Here is a 22,367-nt window from a genome sequence, read left to right on the forward strand (position 1 = left end):
TGTTCGCTGTTGACCCCGGACGCCAACTTGTGTCAACGACATAATCTTCGGGAGGCCGGCTGAACCGCTCCCTCATGCTGGCCCCTCCTCTGCCGCATCATCAGCTGCTCAGCCGCGATTTGCTGAGGATAACTGTGCTCAGCCAATCGCTGGAGTGGTTCGGCCTCCCAAAGATTACGTCGTTGACACAAGATGGCGTCCTGGGTCGACAGCGAACACGTAAGTATAATGCACCAACACTTCCGGGGTGGGTGGGGGGGAACACGGGGAAGGGGTCCAGTCACTTAAATAACACACATTACAAAGTTGTAACGTGTGTTATTTAGTGAATAAAAGTTAAACGCTGCACTACCTTTTTAATGGCAAATAATTCCTATTTCAAAACAACGGCGGTTGTTTTAAAATTACAGCAATTATTTGCCATCAACTCAATTTCAGCAGGGATTTGTACCATAGAATGAACTGCTGGCAGGTCTCTAGACAGGTGAGTAACCCCTAGACCACAGCTCCAACACATCTGGGTTCAGAAATTCAACTATATCTGAGTGTTCCAGACATTTACTGCCTACAGAGGACCTGAAGATGCAACTGGAGGACCCCAGGGGATTGTGGGGAAGTGCTAAGAGACCCTTTATTATGTGTTAGGCTATGTGCACACTATGTAAGAGACCGGCCGTTCTGTGACCCGGATGGGTAACGGAACGGGCGGTCTCTGAAAAGATCATCACTGCTACTGCAGTACCGGCTGGATGATCTTTAGGGCCGCAGGGTTCTGATGTGGGGGCATCCATCCGTGCCCACATCAGAACTCCCCACTGCACACTATGGAGCAAGCAGCCAAAGCCGCTAACTCCATACTGTGCACTGACAGGGTTTTCTGCAGCTGCTATTTAATTAATAGCGCCCGTAGAAAACTGACATGTCAGTTGTTTGCAGCCCCGAGAGGGATCCCGGCTAGAGCGTATACTATGTTTAAACACTCCGGCCGTGATCCCATAGACAGCAAGGTATGGTATATTTTATATTTTCGTAATGATCACGGCCGCTGTACAACGGCTGTGGTTTTACGAAAATAAACATTGTGTGAACATAGCCTAACACTGTGCCTATGCATGTTAGTATTTTCTCCTCCAATTTTTCAATAGAAATCCTTGTGTCACACCATATATAATGAATAAGCACGTGATTAAAAAACAATATTTTTACTAATACTAAATAATTTGCAAGTCGTTTGATTTTTTTTTTAGGTAAAAAAAACGCAGCCTCAGTCCCCATCAGTGTGAAGGCAGCCTTATGGAAGTGTGCCGCTTTGTCATACACACTGCTCAGTTATTGTTCCGATAAGTATCATTAGACTGAAAAAGGAAAGAATAGCACACGCCGTAAAGCAAAGAAGACTGAACGTATAACCGTATTGGGGTTACACAAAAGTCTACGTTACCGTCTCAGCCGTTGCGCAATATACCGGTACAGCAAGCCGCGAGCTCGTGACCGCCCCCCTGTGGCTCACTAACGCACAGCAGCGGGAGCTCCGAGCGGACATGCGCAGTACTGCAGCGGATGTGATTGGACTATGGACTATTTCTTCCTGTGACAGCGGTTGCTTACTTCCGGGTGGAGAGAGCCGAACTGCACGATGGAGGGTAGCAAATAAAAGCCGGGAGCAAGTGGAGGGCCAGGAAGGCTGACAGACGGCTGCACCGGGAGCGCACGGTCAGTGGTGGGCAGGGGGCGCTCTCTCGGGCACTGTGCTCGCTTTCTTGCCTTCCTCCTCAGCAGTTTGGCTTCTCTGTGGTCTTCATGTTACTGTCAGCCTGTGGCAGGTCAGCGGACGCCCAGCAGGGGGCGCTCGGGGGTCTTGGCTGCTCAGTGTTGTGGTCACTTATTGTCTGGCTGCTGGGAGCCATGTTACTGCTGCCCCCTATATACCCAGCACCGGTGTGGGGTCTCTGCTTCTCCATGGCTGGTCACCATAGTTCTATAGGTTACTGGAGAGGGGTGACCTCCATCCTGTGGTGGAACTACAACTCTCAGCATGTCCTGGCAGTCCATCATCCTAATATGTACTGGTTATACCTGCCTTTAGTTGGCTCTTAGGTTATAAAAGTTAGTAGCCCAATGTATTATGGCCAAAGCATAAGCGATCCATAGGTGGTGGTGATATTGTGTAATGTTATATTGTATCTCCCAACCTGGTGACTGTCCGGCTGGTGTACAGATACAATCCCGGACATGCTGTAGGGTGTGATGATGGGAGTTGTAGTTTTGCAACAGCTGACAATCCACAGTCTTGGGAACACTGCCCTAAGGAAAAGCAGCTATCCGATTCCTTCTCATATATATATATATATATATATATATATATATATATATATATATAATATGTATGTGTGTGGCTCCTCTCCATTGCATGTGACATTACATGTGTATATTACTTACATGTACTATCCCGTATTACACACGTATACACTGACGCCTGGACTAGAGACGCTGTCGCCTTCATGACTGGAGCCACCTGTGTGGTCATGTGACCCTGGATTGTAGCATAACATTAACCCTTTGAGGACCAGGCCCAAAATGACCCAGTGGACCGTGCAAATTTTGATCTTAGTGTTTCCGTTTTTCCCTCTTCCCTTTCTAAGAGCTCTAGCACTTTCAATTTTCTATCTACAAGCCATGTAAGGGCTTATTTGTTACAGGAATAGTTGTACTTTGTAATGGCGTCATTCATTTTACCATAACATATATGATGGAATCCCAAATATATTATTTATGAAGATATAAATTGGTGAAATAGCAAAAAAGAATGCAATATGGTAACGTTTGGGGGGTTCCTGTGTCTACGTAATGCACTATACGGTAACAGCGACATGACACTATTATTCTATAGGTCAGCCTGAACACAACCATATGCAGGTTTATGCAGATTCTCTAATGTTATATATATATATTTTTTTTAAATGAAATCCTTTTTTTGGCAATTAATTATAAATAAAATGGGCCTATTGTGACGCTTATAACGGTTTTATTTTTTCACCTACGGGGCTGTATGGGGTGTCATTTTTTCCGCCATGATCTCTAGTTTTTATTAATACCATATTTGTGAAGATCGGACGTTTTGATCACTTTTTATTAAAAAAATTTTTTTATATATAATTTAACATAAAATCGGTAATCCGCGCACTTTTTTCCCTCTTCTTGTACGCCGTTTACCGTTCGCAATGACGCTTGTTATATTTTAATAGATCGGACAATTACGCACGCTACGGTATATTATATGTTTATTTGTTAATTTATTTTTATATGTTTTATATAATGGGAAAGGGGGGTGATTTCAACTTTTATTGGGGGAGGGGTTTTGGGGTAGTGTAATAGTGTTAACTTTTTTTTTTTTTTTTTTTTTTTTACACATTTGAAGTCCCTTTGGGGGACTTTTACATAGATTAGTTTGATTTCTACACTGATCAATGCTATGCCATAGGCATAGCATTGATCAGTGTTATCGGCAATCTGCTCATTGAGCCTGCCTGTGCAGGCTTAGTGCAGCAGATCGCCGATCGGACCGCACGGAGGCAGGTGAGAGACCTCCGGCGGCCCGTTTTACCGATCGGGACCCCCGCTGTCACACTGTGGGGGTCCCGATCGGTAAGTGACAGGGGACTCCCCCTGTCACTTACACTTAAACGCCGCGATCGCGGCGTTTAAGGAGTTAATGACACGCGGCAGCCGGCCCCCATGACACGATTGCAGCCGGCCCCCACCTGCTGTGACGCGCGCTCCGCTCCGGAGCACGCTTTATAGCGGGAGAAACGCCCAGGGCGTACAGTTACGCCCTAGGTCGTCTGGGGACAGACTTCCATGGCGTAACTATACGCCCTGGGTCGTCTAGGGGTTAAACAGGTTATCCAGCGTTACAAAAACATGGCCACTTTTCCCCCTCTCGTCTCCAGATTGGGTGGGGTTTCAAACTAAGGGCCCTTTTACACGGAAAGATTATCTGCCAAAGATTTGAAGCCAAATCCAGGAATGGACTATAAACAGAGATCAGGTCATAAAGGAAAGCCTGAGATTTCTCCTCTTTTCAAATCCATTCCTGATTTTGGCTTCAAATCTTTGGCAGATAATCTGTCAGATAATCTTTCCGTGTAAAAGGGCCCTAAGTTCCATTAAAGTAAATGGAGCTTAATTGCAAACCACACCTGAACTGGAGACAAGTGAGGGGGAAAAGTGGCCATGTTTTTGTAGTGCTGGATAACTCACACATTAGAATAGGAACACGTCATTGCTGCAAGCCTGGTGGGACTGTCTGTGCGCTGGGCTGCTGAGTATAGTGAGAATGGTGTGAGCGAGCAAAATCGTCCAAGAAAAAGGGGCACATATGTATGTAGACAACTTATCCGCATAGGGGGGCAGAATGTCAAGAAACCTTCAGGTCCCTCTTTCTGGGGAACCTAAAGAAAAGACTCCCAGGAGGCAAAGAAGCTCCTAGTATCACTGAGCAGGTCCTGGGACTGATGACTCCAGCCTTCCTGCCAGGTGTCTGTGCAGGTAGAGTACTGGGGTGGGGAAGGACCCCGCCAATATCCTTGGATGAAAATCTGGACTGAATCTGTACATTGTTTTTTAACCAGGTTCACCCCCTCATAGCACCTGGTTGTCCTAGGGCAGAAAAACTCTTTCAGCAGGATTGGTTCCAGGAACATGATGCTACATTCTACTTCCTTGCCCGGCCCTTAGCTTCCAGAAATTGATTCTATAGACCGTCTCTCAGAAAGAACGGCTTGCTCCAAGCATGTCAACGCCTCAATCCAATATGCGACAACCACAAGTTACTATTCTGGCCAAATGGGCCTGTATTCTTGAAGATAAACCAAAAGGAACTACAGCACTTGATTCCCATATGGGGCAATAAGTCTCCCTAGAACACAGATTCCAAGCGGACTGTGGATACCCCTCAGTCCAAGCAAACAAGTCTCGAAGTGGTAGAGTGGACGGCAGCGCTCTCTGCAGTTACGTGTTCTTTATTCCTCCATAATAAAGTACAATGCAGTGATGTTTGATCAGTGTCTGTTTAATAAAGACTTGTGTCGAAGCGTCACTGCATTGTATTTTACTATGGAGGAATAAAGAACATTTAACTGCGGAAAACGCTGCTATCCACTCTACTACTGTGAGTATTCCCGAAAGATTTCCTCACCTAGTGGAATGTAGATCCGATACATTACCAGATGGGTGGGTACCAGATCTGTTCACACTTACCCCTTCTGCAGGTAGCTCAGAATGGTGTTTGGGTCCTCCAGCACTACCATTGTCTCCAGTTTGGGTGCAGGTTTTTCAGCTATGTTCCATAAAGTGAATGGAGCTTATCTGCAAACCACACCTGAACTGGAGATGAGCCGTGCTGTCTCTGGAAGAAAGTGGCCATGTTTTTGCTGGATAATCCCTTTAAATCTCATATACACTGTTAAAACACAGTGGCAACCAATGACTGCTCAGCTTTTACTCCTTAAAATGGGCTGAGAATGGTTGCTATTTATCTGAGACAAAAATGTGGGATACTCAGAGACGCTGATTCAGGTCAACATCAATGTGTCCAGCCCCCCACTAGCCAAATTTCTGTAGAAATGCGTTTACTTTTGAAATCTGTTTAAGGGTGCATTCACACCTACAGGATCTGCAGCAGATTTGATGCTGTGTTCAGTTATTTAAATGAAATCTGCTGCAGAAAATCAGCTGCAGATCCTGTAGGTGTGAACGCACCATAAAGGGGTTATCCAGCGCTACAAAAACATGGCCACTTTCCCCCTACTGTTGTCTCCAGTTCAGGTGCGGTTTGCAATTAAGCTCCATTTACTTCAATGGAACTGCATTTCAAAACCCCACCCAAACTGGAGACAACAGTAGGGGGAAAGTGGCCATTTTTCTGTAGTGCTGGATAACCCCTTTAATTTAATAATGTAATGCATCAGTAGAGACTAGGGCTGGCTGATTATTCGAGGAAAAAATTAAACTGGATATGGCCTCGGTTAACCAACCTGATCTCCAGGTCGGTTTTTTCAGTTAGATTTTTCTTTCACGTCCTAGGCTAGCCTCACTTTCTCACCTCCCCACAGTCGCTCTGATTCACCACAGACATGTTAAAAGGGGTTATCCAGTGCTACAAAAATATGGCCACTGGAGACACCACCACTCTTGTCTCCAGTTTGGGTGGAGTTTTGTTACTTTAGTTCCGTTGAAGTGAATGAAGCTTTATTACAAACTGCACCTGAACTGGAGACTAGTTATGTTGTCTGTGGAAGACAGTGGCCATGTTTTAGTAGCGCTGGATAACCCCTTTAACTCCATAGATACACTGTGCACACTCTGCTGACGTGCAGGGTGTCCTTGGTAATGCTACTGCATGACACAGGCAAGTATCCGAGAGTGGATCACCCCTTGCACCTCCATGCTGGTCTGTACTGTCATGGCTCTAGTTATAGCAGGGAAAGCCGGGTGCCAATATGGCCATTACAGCTCCCCGGTAGTCGCCCAGTTGTCCCAGATATGTGACTTGCAGAGCTACTAGTGATACATACCCATCTATATCGCAATGGAGGTTATGTGTTCAAATAATCATGATGTTGATTTAGGTCAAAATCACCCAGCCCTAGTATAGACCTAGTCATCTTTGTGATACAACCCCTATAAACCCATAACTAATCCCTAATTCTACTTTGCAGAAGTGGTCACTGAACTGATTCATACAGCACCATTCAGCCAACTGAGCAAATAAAAAAAACACATAACCAGCATTGAGAAGTTTTATTCTATAGACTTGTATACCTGGATGTTACTTCTGATTACATTGTATTTGGAGCAGATGCGTCATGCGAGGTGGGGTGGCCGGAACAGCTGATCTTTTAAGTGTTTCAGGTATGACCTGTTTTTACTGAGTAGGATAGTAGTAGCTTTTATAGGAGGTCTAAATGTATTACTAAAATACATTTAATTACTGAAAGAGTAGTAGATGCTTGGAACGAACTTTCAGCAGATGTGGTTGGTAAATCGACAATAACTAAATTTTAACCTGCCTGGGGTAAACCTATATCTATTCTAGCAGAAGGGAAATACTTAAAGTGCAGACTAGCAATGCTAGTTCGGGCTGACTTTTTTTTTTTTTTTTTTTTACATTTGAGAAGGGTGTTTTGAATAAGCAGGGATTGTGCTTGACAAAATAGAGCCGTTTCCTCTCCTGTCACATTGTGTGGTGACCTATTTTATGAGATGTATTAGTCATAGAGCAGTACTTAAAGGGTTATCCTGGGTTAGAAGCACAGCCACATTCTTGCAAAATCTGCACCACCCCTGTCCTTGGGTTGTGTGGTATTACAATTAGGGCTAATGCAGGAGTCTGCAGAATTCTATCCATGCACTGAGCTGCACAACCACACCCAAACTGAGCACAAGAGTCCTGCTGTTACTGGAAGAAAGTTGCCATGTTTTTATATGCCTTGATCAGCTGTTCTAGACAGCAAAAATGGTTTGTGGGGTCTCCAAAGGAGGCACCTAATCTTGCTTACCATGCTCAGGGGTCCCCCGCTGAGCGATTTGGCCACTACTTCTGAGGCAGACTCTTCTCGGCAGCACTGCTGAGGTGGAACACACACAGGCCGTCACTGCTAAAAAGGGGGGGGGGGGGGATATCTGGCTTTTCCCATGTTTTGAGACTCGTTTCTGAGGCTCCACTTTTTTTTTTTTTTTTTAAATTAAGGAGACACACAAACAACAATGGAGACTGTCAATGTCAATGCGATCGTTAGGTGTATTAGGATTAAGTGAGCACATTACAAATTGTAAAACTGTCGCTAATCGTGATCTCTCAGCATGTCAAAAAATCAATGTTGGTCTTTTGCTGAAAATTTGCCATCTGTAATAAGAAATCTTTTACATAGTTAAAGGGGTTATCCAGCGCTACAAAAACATGGCCACCTTCCCCCTACTGTTGTCTCCAGTTCAGGTGTGGTTTGCAATTAAGCTCCATTTACTTCAATGGAACTGAGTTTAAAAACCCCACCCAAACTGGAGACAACAGTAGGGAGAAAGTGGCCATGTTTTTGTAGCGCTGGATAACCCCTTTAAAAAGGTTGAGAAGAGACAGAAGAGTCCATGAAGTTCAATGTATAACCCTACCATGTTCCAGAAGAAGGTAAAAACCCTCAGGAGTGCCTATCTAAATTTAATTCTTCCCCACTAGCTACTTGTTTTAGTAGTCTGAATACTTGTGGTGTTTTTTTTGTTTTTTTTTTAATTGCATTTTTTTCCCAAATGCTCGGGGAAGAAAGACCTGGTCATATAACTGTTCATAACAGCAATACTTGCTTGACAAGGCATATGGTGTTTCTAGAGACTTTTTACCTTAACGGGGTACTCCAGCGCTGTTAAAAAAAAAAAAAAAAAAAAAAAATCAATCATAAACATAGTTTTTACATTTACCATCCCTCCTGAGTCTGTCTCCATTTGAATTTCCCGCTGTTTGCAGGTCCCTAAAGCTGAAGTTTGTTGCATGCATTTTTCTTTACTTCCTGGTTTGGGATTTCCCATTATGCACTTTGTCTCCTGTGATGTAAAACTGTTTAATGGCTTACATTAGCTTGTTCAGCCAATCAGAGCTGAGCAACCTAGACCCGCCTCCCTCTTGATGATGTCATTGTCACAAAATGGCTGCCACAGAGCAGACTGGGGTCAACAGTCATTAGGTAAGAATGAGTTTACTTCACTGCCTGGGGTGAGGGGGGGGAGGGAAGATAGGGAAGGGGGGCAGATAGGTGATTGAAGCATATTTAAAAGTTGTATACCTTTTTGTAAGGTGTTTCAATTACTGGGAAAAAGCTTTTTGCTGGAGTACCCCTTTAATGCATAAGGAACTCTTACTTTTTAATTGAAAACCATGTGGAAAAAATACTACTTAAAATATTCTATCCCCTCCTTGGTTGAACTTGATGGACATGTCTGTCTTTAATCGTATTAACTATGTAACCATGCGCGTGTATGGGAGCAGCTTTATTGTCTACTTTTTGTTTCTTTTAGGCTGAACTTGTAAAAATGGGAGATGCTACCAATCAAGTCAGAGGAAAGGTCCTAAAAGATGAAGATGATTTTAAGAAAAGTCCTAAGAAAATGTCATATTTGGGTGAATACCATGGAAAGAAATTAGAAAAGGACTCTCCAAAGCCTAAAGCCATCCCAGTAATTTATGGCAACGGTCCACGGAATGGGCCACATCAGAACTTCAGTCCTGTTGGCAAAACTGGCATCAATCCCAAGGAGACTGTCAAACGCTGGTCAGCGGAAGAGCTGAGAAGTGACTGTGATAACTGGAGGGACCGTCGGGCACAGAATTTTAACAGATCAAGAAATAATTCAACAAATGAGTCAGGAGAATCCCCCAGATGGCACGATATTGGGGACAGACGTGACCAAGTGGGGAGACGGCAGAACCACAAAGAAACTGCTTCTGGGGATTTGTCTGATGATCATCATGAACTTACTGGTAGATAAAATTTTAAATGGGCACAGTCATAAGAGTCACAGGGGCTTAAGTCATAAGTTTTTGTCAGTCTAAGGGTATGTGCACACTACAAAATAGGCGGGGAGACTTCAAGCTGATTCTGCCACGCAGCCTCCGCTTGATATTATCAATGATATTCACTGTCGAATTCCGCTGTCCACCTAAAGTGTCGGGAGGGGCAAAACGTTAAGCGGAGGCCACATGGCAGCATCTGCTTGAAGTCTCCGCGCATGCTCCACAGTGTGCACATACCCTTACTGTGGAGAGGCCCCCACCAATTAGGAAAAAGGGTGCAGTAGTGCTGTCTGTCAAGGTGTTTCTATTATAAGTCTATGGGGCGACTGGATGGAGATGACTGACAGCGAGGAAGTCAGGCTCTGCTCCCCAACCATTCTTCTAATCGGTGAGGTCTTAACAGTGAGATCAAAGGTTTTTTGTTTTTTTTTACTCTTTAATTTATGTGAAGGCTGATCTTGTTGGTGATATAGTTTAGTCACTATAGACCATGGGTCTCCAAACTGCGGCCCTCCAGCTGTTACAAAACCACAACTCCCGTCATGCCCGGACAGCTAAAGCTTTGGATTTGGCTCTCCAGGCATGATGGGAAATGTAGAATTGCAATACCTGGATGGCCGCAGTTTGGAGACCCATGCTATAGACGATAAATACTCGTTACTGTAGATCTTCACACAGGTATACTCAAAGAGCCTTCCTCCAAAACAATTTTTTTTTTTTTTTCTTTTAAGGTTGTGTTAATGTACCGTATCCGCAGCAAATTTGACGCTGTGAGTTCGCAGCAAAATCCGGGGCGGATACCTTCCCTGTCATTTTCATGAGATTATGTACTTGCAGCGAGGTTGTCATCCTGCTGCAACTATGTAAATGCTGACTCCCTTAACCGCCGCCTGGAACTTGCGTTACCTAATCCACGATCCTGCTGCATCTGAGGCTCCCAATTCCCGTAGGTTCCGCTCAGCCAATCTGTGCACGGCCCTGCCAGTCATTGATTGGCTGGGCGCGTGTCGGGAGCCTCAGATGCAGCTGGAGCGTGGACCAGGTAAAGTATGTTCTGGGTGGTGGGGGGTTAAGGGGGCCGGCATTTACATACGATGATGATGATCCCGCTGCAAGTATGTCATCTCATTGAAAATGACAGAGAAGGTATCCGCAGCGGATTTCATCGCAAACTCACAGCATGAAATCATCAGATACGGTACGTGTGAACATAGCCTTAAAGTCTACAACAGTCCAATTTTTGAGGAGGTCATAAACATGCGGTAATTGTCACTCTACTATAAATGTGCTTGCTTAGCAAAGTTTGCATGTTTGCTTAACCCCTTCACAACCAGGAACGTACATGTTAGGTACCTATGCCTGGGCTTTAGCGCAGATGGCTGTAATTGTACACTCCCTTTTAGTATAGAATTATGAAGCGAGAGCAGGAGCTGAGCGAGCTTCATGAAGGGTGAGGACCAGCCACAGCAGCTGGGGTCATCATTGTCAATGATGAGCAGCAGCGATCTGCCCACCAAAACACTGTTGAATTAGGAACCATTGCAGTGTTAGGGTCCATTTACACAGAAAGATTATCTGACATATCTGCCAAAGAAGCCAAAGCCAGAAATGTATTTAAAAAGAGGAGAAATCTTAGGCTGTTCCTAGCTTTGGCTTCAAATCTTTGCCAGATAATCTTTCTGTGTAATTGGCCCCATACTGCAGGGGTCCTGATTGTTTCCCTGGCTGCTGGAGGTAAAATACATACCTGTGTGGTCCGATCGGCAGTATTTGTACAGTCTTCCTCAGGCTTCGAATAGTCTCCTAGGGCAGGGGTACTCAACAACTTTTAGTGAAGGTCCACTTACCGGGGTCTATTGTCAGGTGAAGGTCCGAGCTGAACATCAGTAGGAAACGTGTTTTGTTACTTTGTCACAAACGTTCAACTATTTATATACAGAATTGCTGCTTATTAGCGGGAAAACTGGCATTTTTTTTCTCTGTCACCAGGCCTTTGATATTAGGTACAAAGGGGGTGACAGCCCTGGTAGTATATAGCCCCCCTGTTGCTCCCCCAGTAGTGTATAGCCCCCCCGTGTGCTCTCCCTCAGTAGTATATAGCCCCCCTGTGCGCTCTCCCCCTGTAGAATACAGCCCCCTGTGAGCTCCCCCCAGTAGTATATAGCCCCCCTGTGTGCTCTCCCCCTGTAGTATATAGCCCCCCTGTGCGCTCTCCCCCTGTAGTATATAGCCCCCCTGTGCGCTCTCCCCCTGTAGTATATAGCCCCCTGTGAGGTCCCCCCCTGTAGTATATAGCCCCCTGTGCGCTCCCCCCAGTAGTATATAGCCCCCTCAGTAGTATATAGCCCCCTGTGAGGTCCCCCCTGTAGTATATAACCCCCTGTGCGCTCCCCCCAGTAGTATATAGCCCCCTGTGAGGTCCCCCTGTAGTATATAGCCCCCTGTGAGGTCCCCCTGTAGTATATAGCCCCCTGTGAGGTCCCCCCTGTAGTATATAGTGCACCTGTGTGCTCTCCCCTTGTAGATGCCCCCCACACAGAAAAAAAAAAATAACAAAAACAACTCGCCTAGCACCTCGTTCCCCGCTGCGGCTGTCTTCTTCTCTTCCCGTCGGTCTGGCCCCCGGCTGATACGCGCTCTCTGGGGATGTCCCGGGGATTCCCCAGCAGAGCGCGCATCAGTGACCTCAGCGTACGCCGCCGGCCTGCACTTCCGGGAAGGACAGGCCGGCAGCATACACTGAGGTCTGTGGTGCGCGCTCTGCTGGGGAATCCCCGGGACATCCCCAGAGAGCGCGTATCAGCCGGGGGCCAGACCGACACTGCCCCCAGCCCCACAGGCGTACTAACATCTAAGGACCGTACGCCTATGGGGCGGGAGGCAGTGCGGTGGGGAGCGGGACCTCCTAACCGCCCCGGGACGGACCGGATCCGGGGCGGTTAGGAGGTCTGACCAGGGGTCCGGACAGCTGGCCTCCGCGGTCCGGGTTCGGACCGCGGTCCGCCAGTTGAGGACCCCTGTCCTAGGGGAACCTAAAAGGTGTAAACAAAAAAGTAAGAATAAGCATCCTTGAATAAGTGGTCAGAATATCCCAACACAAATTATACCAATATAAACTAGATCATAGTGCCAATAAATGAGCCCCCCAATCAGCCCCGTAGGAGGAAAAAATTGTTATAGGAGTCATAGTAGGGCCATTTTAATCACCAACTAACCCCACAGGATAGGGGACAAGTAAGATCGCGGAGGGTCCAATTTACACCCTGGTGATCTCCAGATCAGCCCGCAGCTCTTGTTTTTTTGGTACAGTTGGGGGTACAGCATGTGCCGTACCCGCAGCTCTTTTCATTCTCTATGGAGCCACCGTAAAGAGCCAATTGCTGTACTCTGGGTACTGAAAATGAGAAATGTTGATCTGGGGGATTGTTATGCAGTTCTCCTTATAACACATGGCAGGTGCTTGTAGTGGGTGGAGTTGCACAGCGACTGTTTTGTCATTTGTAGCAGTTGACAACGGGACAGAAAGCCTCTTCAGGGATGTGGGTGTACCTGCATCTTGGTTACTCGCTGCTTTCTAAGGTAAATGCAGCCATTTCTTGATAAACTTTATCCCATGTTCCTGGTGACATATAAATGGACATTTTTAGTTTTTTCTTGACTACGAAGATAGTTAGCCCATAACCCCAGAATAGGTTATAACTATCTGATCAGTGGGGGGGCTGACTGCACTGGAACCCCCACTAAATAAAAGTAACAAGATTCCTTAAAGGGGTATCCCCCCAAAAAAATGAATAAATATATTTTTGCATTAATACAGTGCCCTCTCATAGCTTTCAATTTTTCCAATATCAAGTTATTATGGCTTCTGCTGGTTTTGCTGTTATCTAGATGCATTCACCCCTCCCTGAACGCATAGAATCATGAAATCTCTGTCCAACCCGACACCGCTCCCTGCTCCAGACCCCCACCCTCCGAGTCGGCATCACGTGTCCTCCATTTCTTCAATGGGCCGGGTTAGTGCTTCTAACCCAGTCCACTGAAGTGAGGGAGGACAGTGAGACGCTGACAGCTGCAGCTGTCTGCCTCTCTGACAGCAGCCCCCCCTCGCCCTGAAGCTCCCCAGAGTCTGGTGAGTAAGACCAGCAAGGTTTGGAGGCATTTCATTTGTTTAGCTCTTGGGGGTGGGGACACCCCTATAACCCTTAAATTGTCACTGGCGTTAGAACTCTCAAAATGAACAGTACATTCATTTTTATTTTTTTTTTATAATCGTGCTGTAAAACAAAATGTCACGGCTCAAAGCGTCCCATCATTCACAGGCCTGCCTTCTCTGTAAGTGGTCAGATAACCTGGGCACCACTGGACTTCCTGTGTTTAGTCTCTTTGAAAAGTGTCAGAACACAGAAAGTCCCGTGTTTTCCATGACAACTATAAAAAAAAAAAAAATAATTAATAAAGAAAGTTTGCAATCTACATTTCAGATCTACTGTTTTAGGTTATAAGGACAGGTACACTTTAAGTTCATACAGTAGCAGTGGGCGTGCTCAGCTGCAGCACTGTGATTTTTACTATTAAAGAGGTTGTCCAGGCAAAATTAACTTGTGCCCTATCCACAGGACAAGTAAGGGATTGCGGGGAGTCCGACCTCTGTATCGGGCCCCTGGCTTCTTTATGAATGCTGCTGAAAAGTTGCTTAGATAAATCTGTAGCTGTGTAAGCAGTTTAAAGGAGTACTCCAGGCACCCCCTGTAAAATCTAAACTCCTCACACACTGGGTGATGGTTACTGGCTTCCTCTGTCACATTTCTTCCCACTCTGGCTGCCCCCTGCTCTGTTCTGTTGCTGCTGATTACAGCTCCATCTTCCCGTTTGAACCAGTGTCTATGTGCTGTATATTCCTACAGTCCCCACAATGCCTTGTTCCCCTGGCCTGCCTCTGTATACCTCCCACCCACAAACATGCCCACAACCCCGCCCCCCATCCCTAGCTCCTCTATTCCCTCCCTCCATCTATTCCCCTCCCACTGCAGAGCTTAGTCCCCTACACAAGCAGTAATGGTAAATACTGACAACCCAGCCCCCTTATTTGGGTGTCCAGTGAATAAAAACTGCAGCCAACATTGTCTACTTTTAATATGTCATGATGCTGAGGGTTGTGGTTGTGCAACCTGGAGTTGCACAGCTTCAAAAATTAGTACCAGCATCTTGTCCAAGAGACAATGATGGTGGTGGTAGTTCTGGAAGCTCTGCAACTCCAGCTTGCACACATACAACCCCCACCATCATGCCATGCTGATACTTGATGATGGTGATTGTGCTTATGAAGCAGAGGAGACCTCGGACACCAGATTCGCCTATAACACATAGTCCAGCAGGTGACAGCAAGCAGCAACATCTTTCAGGAGCTTGAACTCGGCCAGGATCTTCCAGGGAGCATTGAAACAAACCCTTTCAGCTCCAGAAAGATGTTGCTGCTTGCTGTCAGCTGCTGGGCTATGAGTTCTATTAGATCTGTGAGTTCTGTTAGATCCTATTAGATCTGTGACATCTGATGCTGCAGGCAGCTGCCAATCTCCAGGATAACTGAGAAGCAGAGGAGACTGAGATCTTGCAGAGGAGGGAGCCCGACAGATAATATAGTATGTATTGTGGGGCGGGCAGAGGATGTGTTGAGGGGCGGGTTTCCCTGTGACAGAGGAAATACATCACGTCTCAATATGGCACCTGTGGAACAGCACTGAGACGTGATGTTTCCTCCTTCCTGAATTACAGAACTTCCTGTGGGACTTTGATTCTTTGAAAAACGGGTAACATTACAGCTGTCCTAATGAGTGTAAATGGCAATGTTATATAACTTTCCTTTGTAAGTGCAGTGTTAAATTATGTAATTAGCCCGGAGTACCCCTTTAAGATATCTTTCATAGTTGCCACATTTAGATGTTAAAGGGGTATTCCAGGGAAAATTGATAAATTGGTAATGGAAAGGGTTAACCAAGGTTAACCCTTTCCTAATATACTTACCTGTCCTTTATTGCTCCCCCAAGGAGATCTGCGGTCCGGCCACGTGATCTTCCAGCTTACGACTCGTGGATCCTCTTCTTCTTCCGGTTCGGTGACGTCACCATACCCGGCCGGCGTGTGGCTCTCTGTCTTATTAGCGGCAGAGCACTGAACCCTGACTGGCTTGGTAGCGTGTAGCCAATCAGAGTTTAGTGTTCTGCGTCTCCACACACACCAGTTACATCTGCAGGGCCGGTGTCAGCACGTCATTGTGAGGGGTCCCTGCGGGGTGCCATCCGACATCACTCTGCAGGACAACCCCCCCCCCCCGGGTCAGCGATGCCGTCCTGAGTCCCGGGAGGGGAAGGGATACGGCGGGCGGCATCGCTGACACGGGGGAGGGGGGGAGGTCCTGCAGAGTGATGTCGGATGTTACACAACAGCACCCTGCAGGGACCCCTCACAGTGACCTGCTGTACAGTTAGCTGATTCCCCCCGGCCCCCCTCCCTGTGTTATCATTGTGATCCCCCCCCCGGCCCCCCTCCCTGAGTAATCATTCAGATACACAAGATACACAGATCACTCACCCCCGATGTAATCATGCTGCAGCGACGCTGGACCTGATCTCGGGGCCTTTTTCAAACAGCTATCCTCAGCTGACAGGCGCTGTGTGTGAGGCAGGAGAGATTTCTTCCTTGCTCTGTACACAGCGCCTGTCAGCTGAGGATAGCTGTTTGAAAAAGGCCCCGAGATCAGGTCCAGCGTCGCTGCAGCATGATTACACCGGGGGTGAGTGATCTGTGTATCTGAATGATTACTCAGGGAGGGGGGCCGGGGGGATCACAATGATTACTCAGGGAGGGGGGCCGGGAGATCACAATGATAACACAGGGAGGGGGGCCGGGGGGAATCGGCTAACTGTACAGCAGGTCACTGTGAGGGGTCCCTGCAGGGTGCTGTTGTGTGACATCCGACATCACTCTGCAGGACCTCCCCCCCCCCCCCCCCCCCCCCCCCCCCCCGTGTCAGCGATGCCGCCCGCCGTATCCCTTCCCCTCCAGGGACTCAGGACGGCATCGCTGACACGGGGGGGGGGGGGTGTCCTGCAGAGTGATGTCGGATGGCACCCCGCAGGGACCCCTCACAATGACGTGCTGACACCGGCCCTGCAGATGTAACTGGTGTGTGTGGAGACGCAGAACACTAAACTCTGGCTACACGCTACCAAGCCAGTCAGGGTTCAGTGCTCTGCTGCTAATAAGACAGAGAGCCACACGCCGGCCGGGTATGGTGACGTCACCGAACCGGAAGAAGAAGAGGATCCACGAGTCGTAAGCTGGAAGATCACGTGGCCGGACCGCAGATCTCCTTGGGGGAGCAATAAAGGACAGGTAAGTATATTAGGAAAGGGTTAACCTTGGTTAACCCTTTCCATTACCAATTTATCAATTTTCCCTGGAATACCCCTTTTAAGTTCTTATTTTTAGTATGTTACAGCTATGTTATATTGTTTCCACAGATTTGCAGACCCCCATAAAGCGAGAGCGACAGTACTCCCGGTCAGAGAGAGAGGAAGATGACTGTCTTGGGAGCCCTGTCATAAACGAGTCCATGTTGTCCAAAAAAGAGCTGTTAGGCTTGCAGCAAGCTGAGGAGCGCTTGAAACGTGACTGGATTTACAGGCTAAAAAGGGTAAAACTGCTGCCATGTCTCCGATTTTCCCCCCCCCCCCCCCCCCTTTATCTGTCAATTATGATAACAATGTTACAAGGAACAACTGGTCCCCCACCTCCAATGTATTGTGCTGATCTGTACCGGAAGTCACTGTGGCCATTACAAGCTAACAGTGGTATCAGCAACCTGCCAGTATCTGCCGTGTTGGCTGCCTAGTGTCTTGTGATATTGCAAGTTGCAGTTTACTATTGCTGTACTGTTAGTAGCAGCATTGCAAGGTGCTACAGCATTGTATCATTCACCTAAATGGGACGGTACTGTAGTACCTTGCACTGCTGGTACAGACCACCACCACTGGTCTTATATTGATCCTTGATGGGCCCAGATAACCCCTTTTGAGGAAAACATTAGTAATATGTTGAGCTTGATGTGTTTAAGTGTGTGTTTTGTTTTTTACCTTTTTTACGCAGAGTTTCACTGCAAATTATCATTATTGGGTATGTTTTTGGGGTGAGATTCGCAGTATAGCCGTTATGTTGTGGAAGTTTGTTTGCCGTTTGCTTTTGCTTTATCTCAAAGTAGTAATAAATATCTTGTGTTAAAATGGCTGTACCACCAGGTCCAGGCTGAAGCACTGGAGGCAGGACGACCCACCCTTAGTGGCAAGAAACTCCAGACCCTACATGATGTAACTCCATTAGAATCAATGGAACCCTATCATAGAGGGGCGGGGGTTTCCTCCCTCTAAGGGTGGGTTGGCCTGTCTCCAGTTCTTCAGCCTGGTACAGTCACTTTAATAATTTAATTGCTGACTTTTTTTTATTTTTTTTTCAAACCCTGAAAAGCGCCCCCGGCGGTATCCTACAGCAGTTTATAACTGCAAGCTGTGTGACACCTTAGTTGACTCTATATCTTCTGCACATAAACACATGAAAGAAAAGAGGCACAAGAGAAATTTAAAGGTGAGTCGTGTTTTTCCAAGTACTTTAGTAGAGCCTACTTTATAGGCCTTACAAAGAGACCACTCACAACTGCCATATAATACATAATAATTGTTTATAAAGGAAAAAAGGGAAGAGGAGTTACTGACAAACCTGCCGCCTCCAACACTGCCTCAGATACAAGCGATTGGTATTGCAATAAATAAGGTGGTACAGGAACATGGTTTAGATGAAGATGACTTGGCCAAGAGACTGTCCACGGTTTCGGCCATGGAAAACGTCATTAAGGATAAACTACCAGGTAAAATACGTTCCATACATCTCCAATGTTTAAGGTTTTACTCATATTCTTCTGTGATATAATTTACTTAGTGTCACTGTCATTATAACTTTCAAAATCTAACTCAACGGTAGATGTGAAATAAAGCAAGTTTGCAATATACAGTCATAATTTTTGTCATCATGCTGTAAAACAAAGCTGAACTTACCAGAAATCCAGGTTGTCTCCTGAAGGTAGATTTTTAGACTTGTGCTGGTTGTAAAAGAGAATAAACACAGGAATTCCGGCCAGTATAGAGAGTCACAGCTCAATGTGTCCATCAGTCACATGACTGCCTTTTCTCTGAGCACTCACATGGCCTGGGATACACAGGACTTCCTGTTTTCTGACTGGTTCCTGTTTGTTGAGAAAAGAGTCAGAAAACGGGAAGTGCCGTGTTTTCCATCATAACTAAAAAAAATTATAATTGTAAATTGCAAACTCTTTATCACATCTACAGTTTTTAGATTTTGAAAGTTAGAACAGTGACACTTTAACCAACCACATGGGGAATAACTATCCCTATTAATCAGCATAGTTTGCAAGTTCACTTCATTTGATCAGTCAGGAGATGAGACCTATATTGAAAGGGTCACTGTATACCTCTGTCAGCTGTACCCACTGCTTGTGGCCATCAGTACAAATTAATGAACAAATTAATGAATTAACAGTACAAAACTTTTCTCCCAGGCACTGGGTCCAGCTTTTCCAGGCACCCGGGGCGGAGTGGCACAAACTTCAAAGGCAGACGGCTGATAAGAAGTTTGCTGAGCTAATGAAGCGATCCACTGCTGTAAACTCTCTTCTCTCTAGCCATCAGTATAAACTGGGTTCACACTACGTTTTTTGCAGTCAATTTTCCATTGACTTTCATTATTAAAAAAAAGATCAAAACTGATCCATTTTTTTAACACACATAGAGGGAGATTTATCAAACATGGTGTAAAGTGATACTGGCTCAGTTGCCCCTAGCAACCAATCAGATTCCACCTTTCATTCCTCACAGACTCACACGAAAGGTGGAATCTGATTGGTTGCTAGGGGCAACTGAGCCAGTTTCACACTGTTTGATAAATCTCCCCATAGTCTACCTCATTTTTGTGTCCGTTTAAAAAAAAAAAAAAAAAATCCCTAACAGTCCTCCAACAGATGTCTGTGGAGAATAGGGGTCAGATTTGATTAAAAATAACTGCCCAACCAACTTTTTTTTTTCTCAGAAGTTCTTATGTTCTCTATGGGTAGGAGAGAGTAAAACTGCAGCCGGACTGCCCTAGGAACGCTTGTCCATGCCGGACTTTGTGTATGGGGAGGATGGGCTAATCATTATGCAGTTATTGGAGGGGTATGGCCACCAATACTGCTATTTATCCAAACTTTTGACCAGACAAAGTTTTGATTGCATCAGGTCTGGAGACCTGCTCTGATAGCTAGCTATAAGCTGAGAAACCTTTGGAGACATTATAGTGAGCGGTAGTCCATTAAGTTAATTAGTGATCACAGTGTCTGACTAACGCCCAGTGTAGTCTAAACTTTTGAAATGTCTGGATGACATAGTAAAAGCCTAGATAAATGACAGTACCAATTTCAAAATTTGATTCTAGAATTATGGCTTAAAGGAGAAGTCCGGAGAAAATTTTTATTGCAGTACACTTATTACGGGAAATGCTCATAAAGTGCTTTTTTTCTCTGCACTTACTACTGCATCAAGATGTCACTTCCTGGATAAAATGGTGATGTCACAACCCGACTCCCAGAGCTGTTTGGGCTGTGGCTGCTGGAGAGGATGATGGCAGGGGGACACTGAGGGACACAGGGCACTGGAGGGACACTGAGCATCCCTCTGCCATCATCCTCTCCAGCAGCCACAGCCCGCACAGCTCTGGGAGTCGGGTCGTGACATCACCATGTTATCCAGGAAGTGAAGCATTGATGCTGTAGTAAGTGCAGGGAAAAAAGCACTTTATAAGCATTTCCCTTAAGTGTATATTGGGGATTTGTATAACTTTTGGGAGGCAATACAATACTTGAATAAAAATTTTCACCTACTTTTTAATATAGGGGAAAAAAATCTTTTATGGTTGTGTGTAAGACTGTTCACTCTACATTTTATTTTTAGGGTGTTCTTTAAGGCTTTATGGATCCTCTTGCAGCAAAATGGGTTTTAGAAATTCTGATCTGAACATAGACATTCAGTTTCCTGAAACTGTAAGTAACTTATGTGGTTTGCATACATTTTTGTTTCATATCAACAGTAAAAAAATTGTATAAAAATTGTTGGGGAACGTTTAAGAGGACCATTCTCTAGGTAAAGCATCAGGCAACCATGACACCCACCCTGCAAATACATGGGTGAAATGCATGTCGTTATGTTCTCAGTTGGTCTCCTTTTAGTATTGAAATTGAACTGAAAATTCAATACATCTCTAGTTCCCTCTTGTTGTTTTTGGGCTTAATTGTAAAGGGGTTATCCAGTGCTACAAAAACATGGCCTCTTTCTTTAGAGACAACACGACTTTTGTCTCCAGTTCAGGTGCGGTTTGCAATTAAGCTCCATTCACTTCTGTGGGAACTGAGCATCAAAACCCCACCCAAGCTGGAGACAAGAGTGGGGCTGTCTTTGGGAGAAAGTGGCCATGTTTTTGTAGTGCTGGGTCATCCCTTTAATTAGTGTTTTTAGCCAAACCAGCAGTAAGGCTGCATTCCCATGTTCCGTGATCCTGACTGATCACTGACGTGGAATGCATGTACCGGAGTCCCCCCGCACCCGGACAGCATCTGTAATTAAATGCTGGGAGCGGGAGAGACTGTATTCATAAGCGCCGCGCTGTAGTAACAGCACCGCACGGCTGACTCATTACAGCGCGGCGCTTATGAATACAGTCTCTCCCGCACCCAGCATCTAATTACAGATGCTGTCCGGGCGCGGGGGGACTCCGGTACATGCATTCCACGTCCGTGATCCGTCAGGATCACGGAACGTGGGAATGCAGCCTTAGTCCTAAACTCCCAGGAAAAGGGGTTTATAGTTTTCTGTATCTATTTCACTCATGGGCGGGGTAGGGGAATAATAATTACCACATTACCATGCACTTCTTTTTTTTTTTTTTGGCATGAGTTTGGGTTTGTCTTCAAACCCGTGAAGTCTTTTTCTTTAAGAATTTCACCTACAGTCAATTTGTAGGGATTTTTATGAATAAAAGCACTTCTCCCCTTTTGTGCTGTGTTCAGGCTCATTTGCAGCAGTTTTTTTATGTTCCCACTTTATATAAGTCTAGGTTTCCATGATTTTTTTTTTTTTTTGTCTTTTTGAGCCATAAAGTCCTGATTCAATTAGTGCCAAGTCTGCAATAGCTGGTTAGTATGTTATTGCCCTCCATTTGGGTCATTATACCCATGGTCAGCCAGAACTTGCTTTTGTAAAAACAGGTATAAACTTGGTATAAGTGGCTGTTTATCAGTATTTTGCAGCCGTGACCTCCCCATGCGTCATTTTGGTTTGTCTGCATCCTGCTGGGAGTTTTTCCCCTTTGTATCGCTAAGTAAGGACATTGACTGTCATACATTTTATCCCCTCTGGTCATCTATCGTCCAAAACCCGACTAACATGAAAGCTATTTTCACATTGACTTAGGGCCTTATTAAACCAACACATTATCTGACAGATTTTCTTTAAGCCAAAGCAAGGAATGGATTTGAAAAGAGGAGAAATCTTTCCTTTATTGCCTGTTCTCTGTTTATAGTCTGTTCCTGGCTTTGGCAAAAAAAAAAATGTCAGATAAATCTGTTGGTGTAATAGGGCCCTTAGGAGTTGTCAGTGGCTGCACAGAAAATTTGTTTGGCTTCAAAACCATGACACCATAAAGCACAATT

The 22,367-nt window shown here is 45.6% G+C and overlaps 1 protein-coding gene across 2 annotated transcripts in view; it reads left to right on the forward strand.

Annotated features, from left to right (window-relative positions):
• Nucleotides 1-1,541: 1,541 nt before the first annotated feature.
• TUT7 (terminal uridylyl transferase 7) overlaps nt 1,542-22,367 on the forward strand; it is a 54,201-nt gene continuing 33,375 nt past the window's right edge. Inside the window, exons 1-7 of one of the 2 annotated variants that reach the window (XM_069961768.1) lie at nt 1,542-1,713; nt 6,720-6,912; nt 9,067-9,529; nt 17,083-17,255; nt 18,083-18,199; nt 18,302-18,479; nt 20,614-20,702. In XM_069961768.1, coding sequence (XP_069817869.1) covers nt 9,082-9,529; nt 17,083-17,255; nt 18,083-18,199; nt 18,302-18,479; nt 20,614-20,702 — 1,005 coding nt within the window. In that variant the 5' untranslated portion in view covers nt 1,542-1,713; nt 6,720-6,912; nt 9,067-9,081. The remainder of the gene's footprint in view (nt 1,714-6,719; nt 6,913-9,066; nt 9,530-17,082; nt 17,256-18,082; nt 18,200-18,301; nt 18,480-20,613; nt 20,703-22,367) is intronic. The other variant, XM_069961767.1, reaches the window with a different exon arrangement.

Source organism: Dendropsophus ebraccatus, chromosome 3 (genome assembly GCF_027789765.1).
Source record: "Dendropsophus ebraccatus isolate aDenEbr1 chromosome 3, aDenEbr1.pat, whole genome shotgun sequence".
Classification (NCBI taxonomy): domain Eukaryota; kingdom Metazoa; phylum Chordata; class Amphibia; order Anura; family Hylidae; genus Dendropsophus; species Dendropsophus ebraccatus.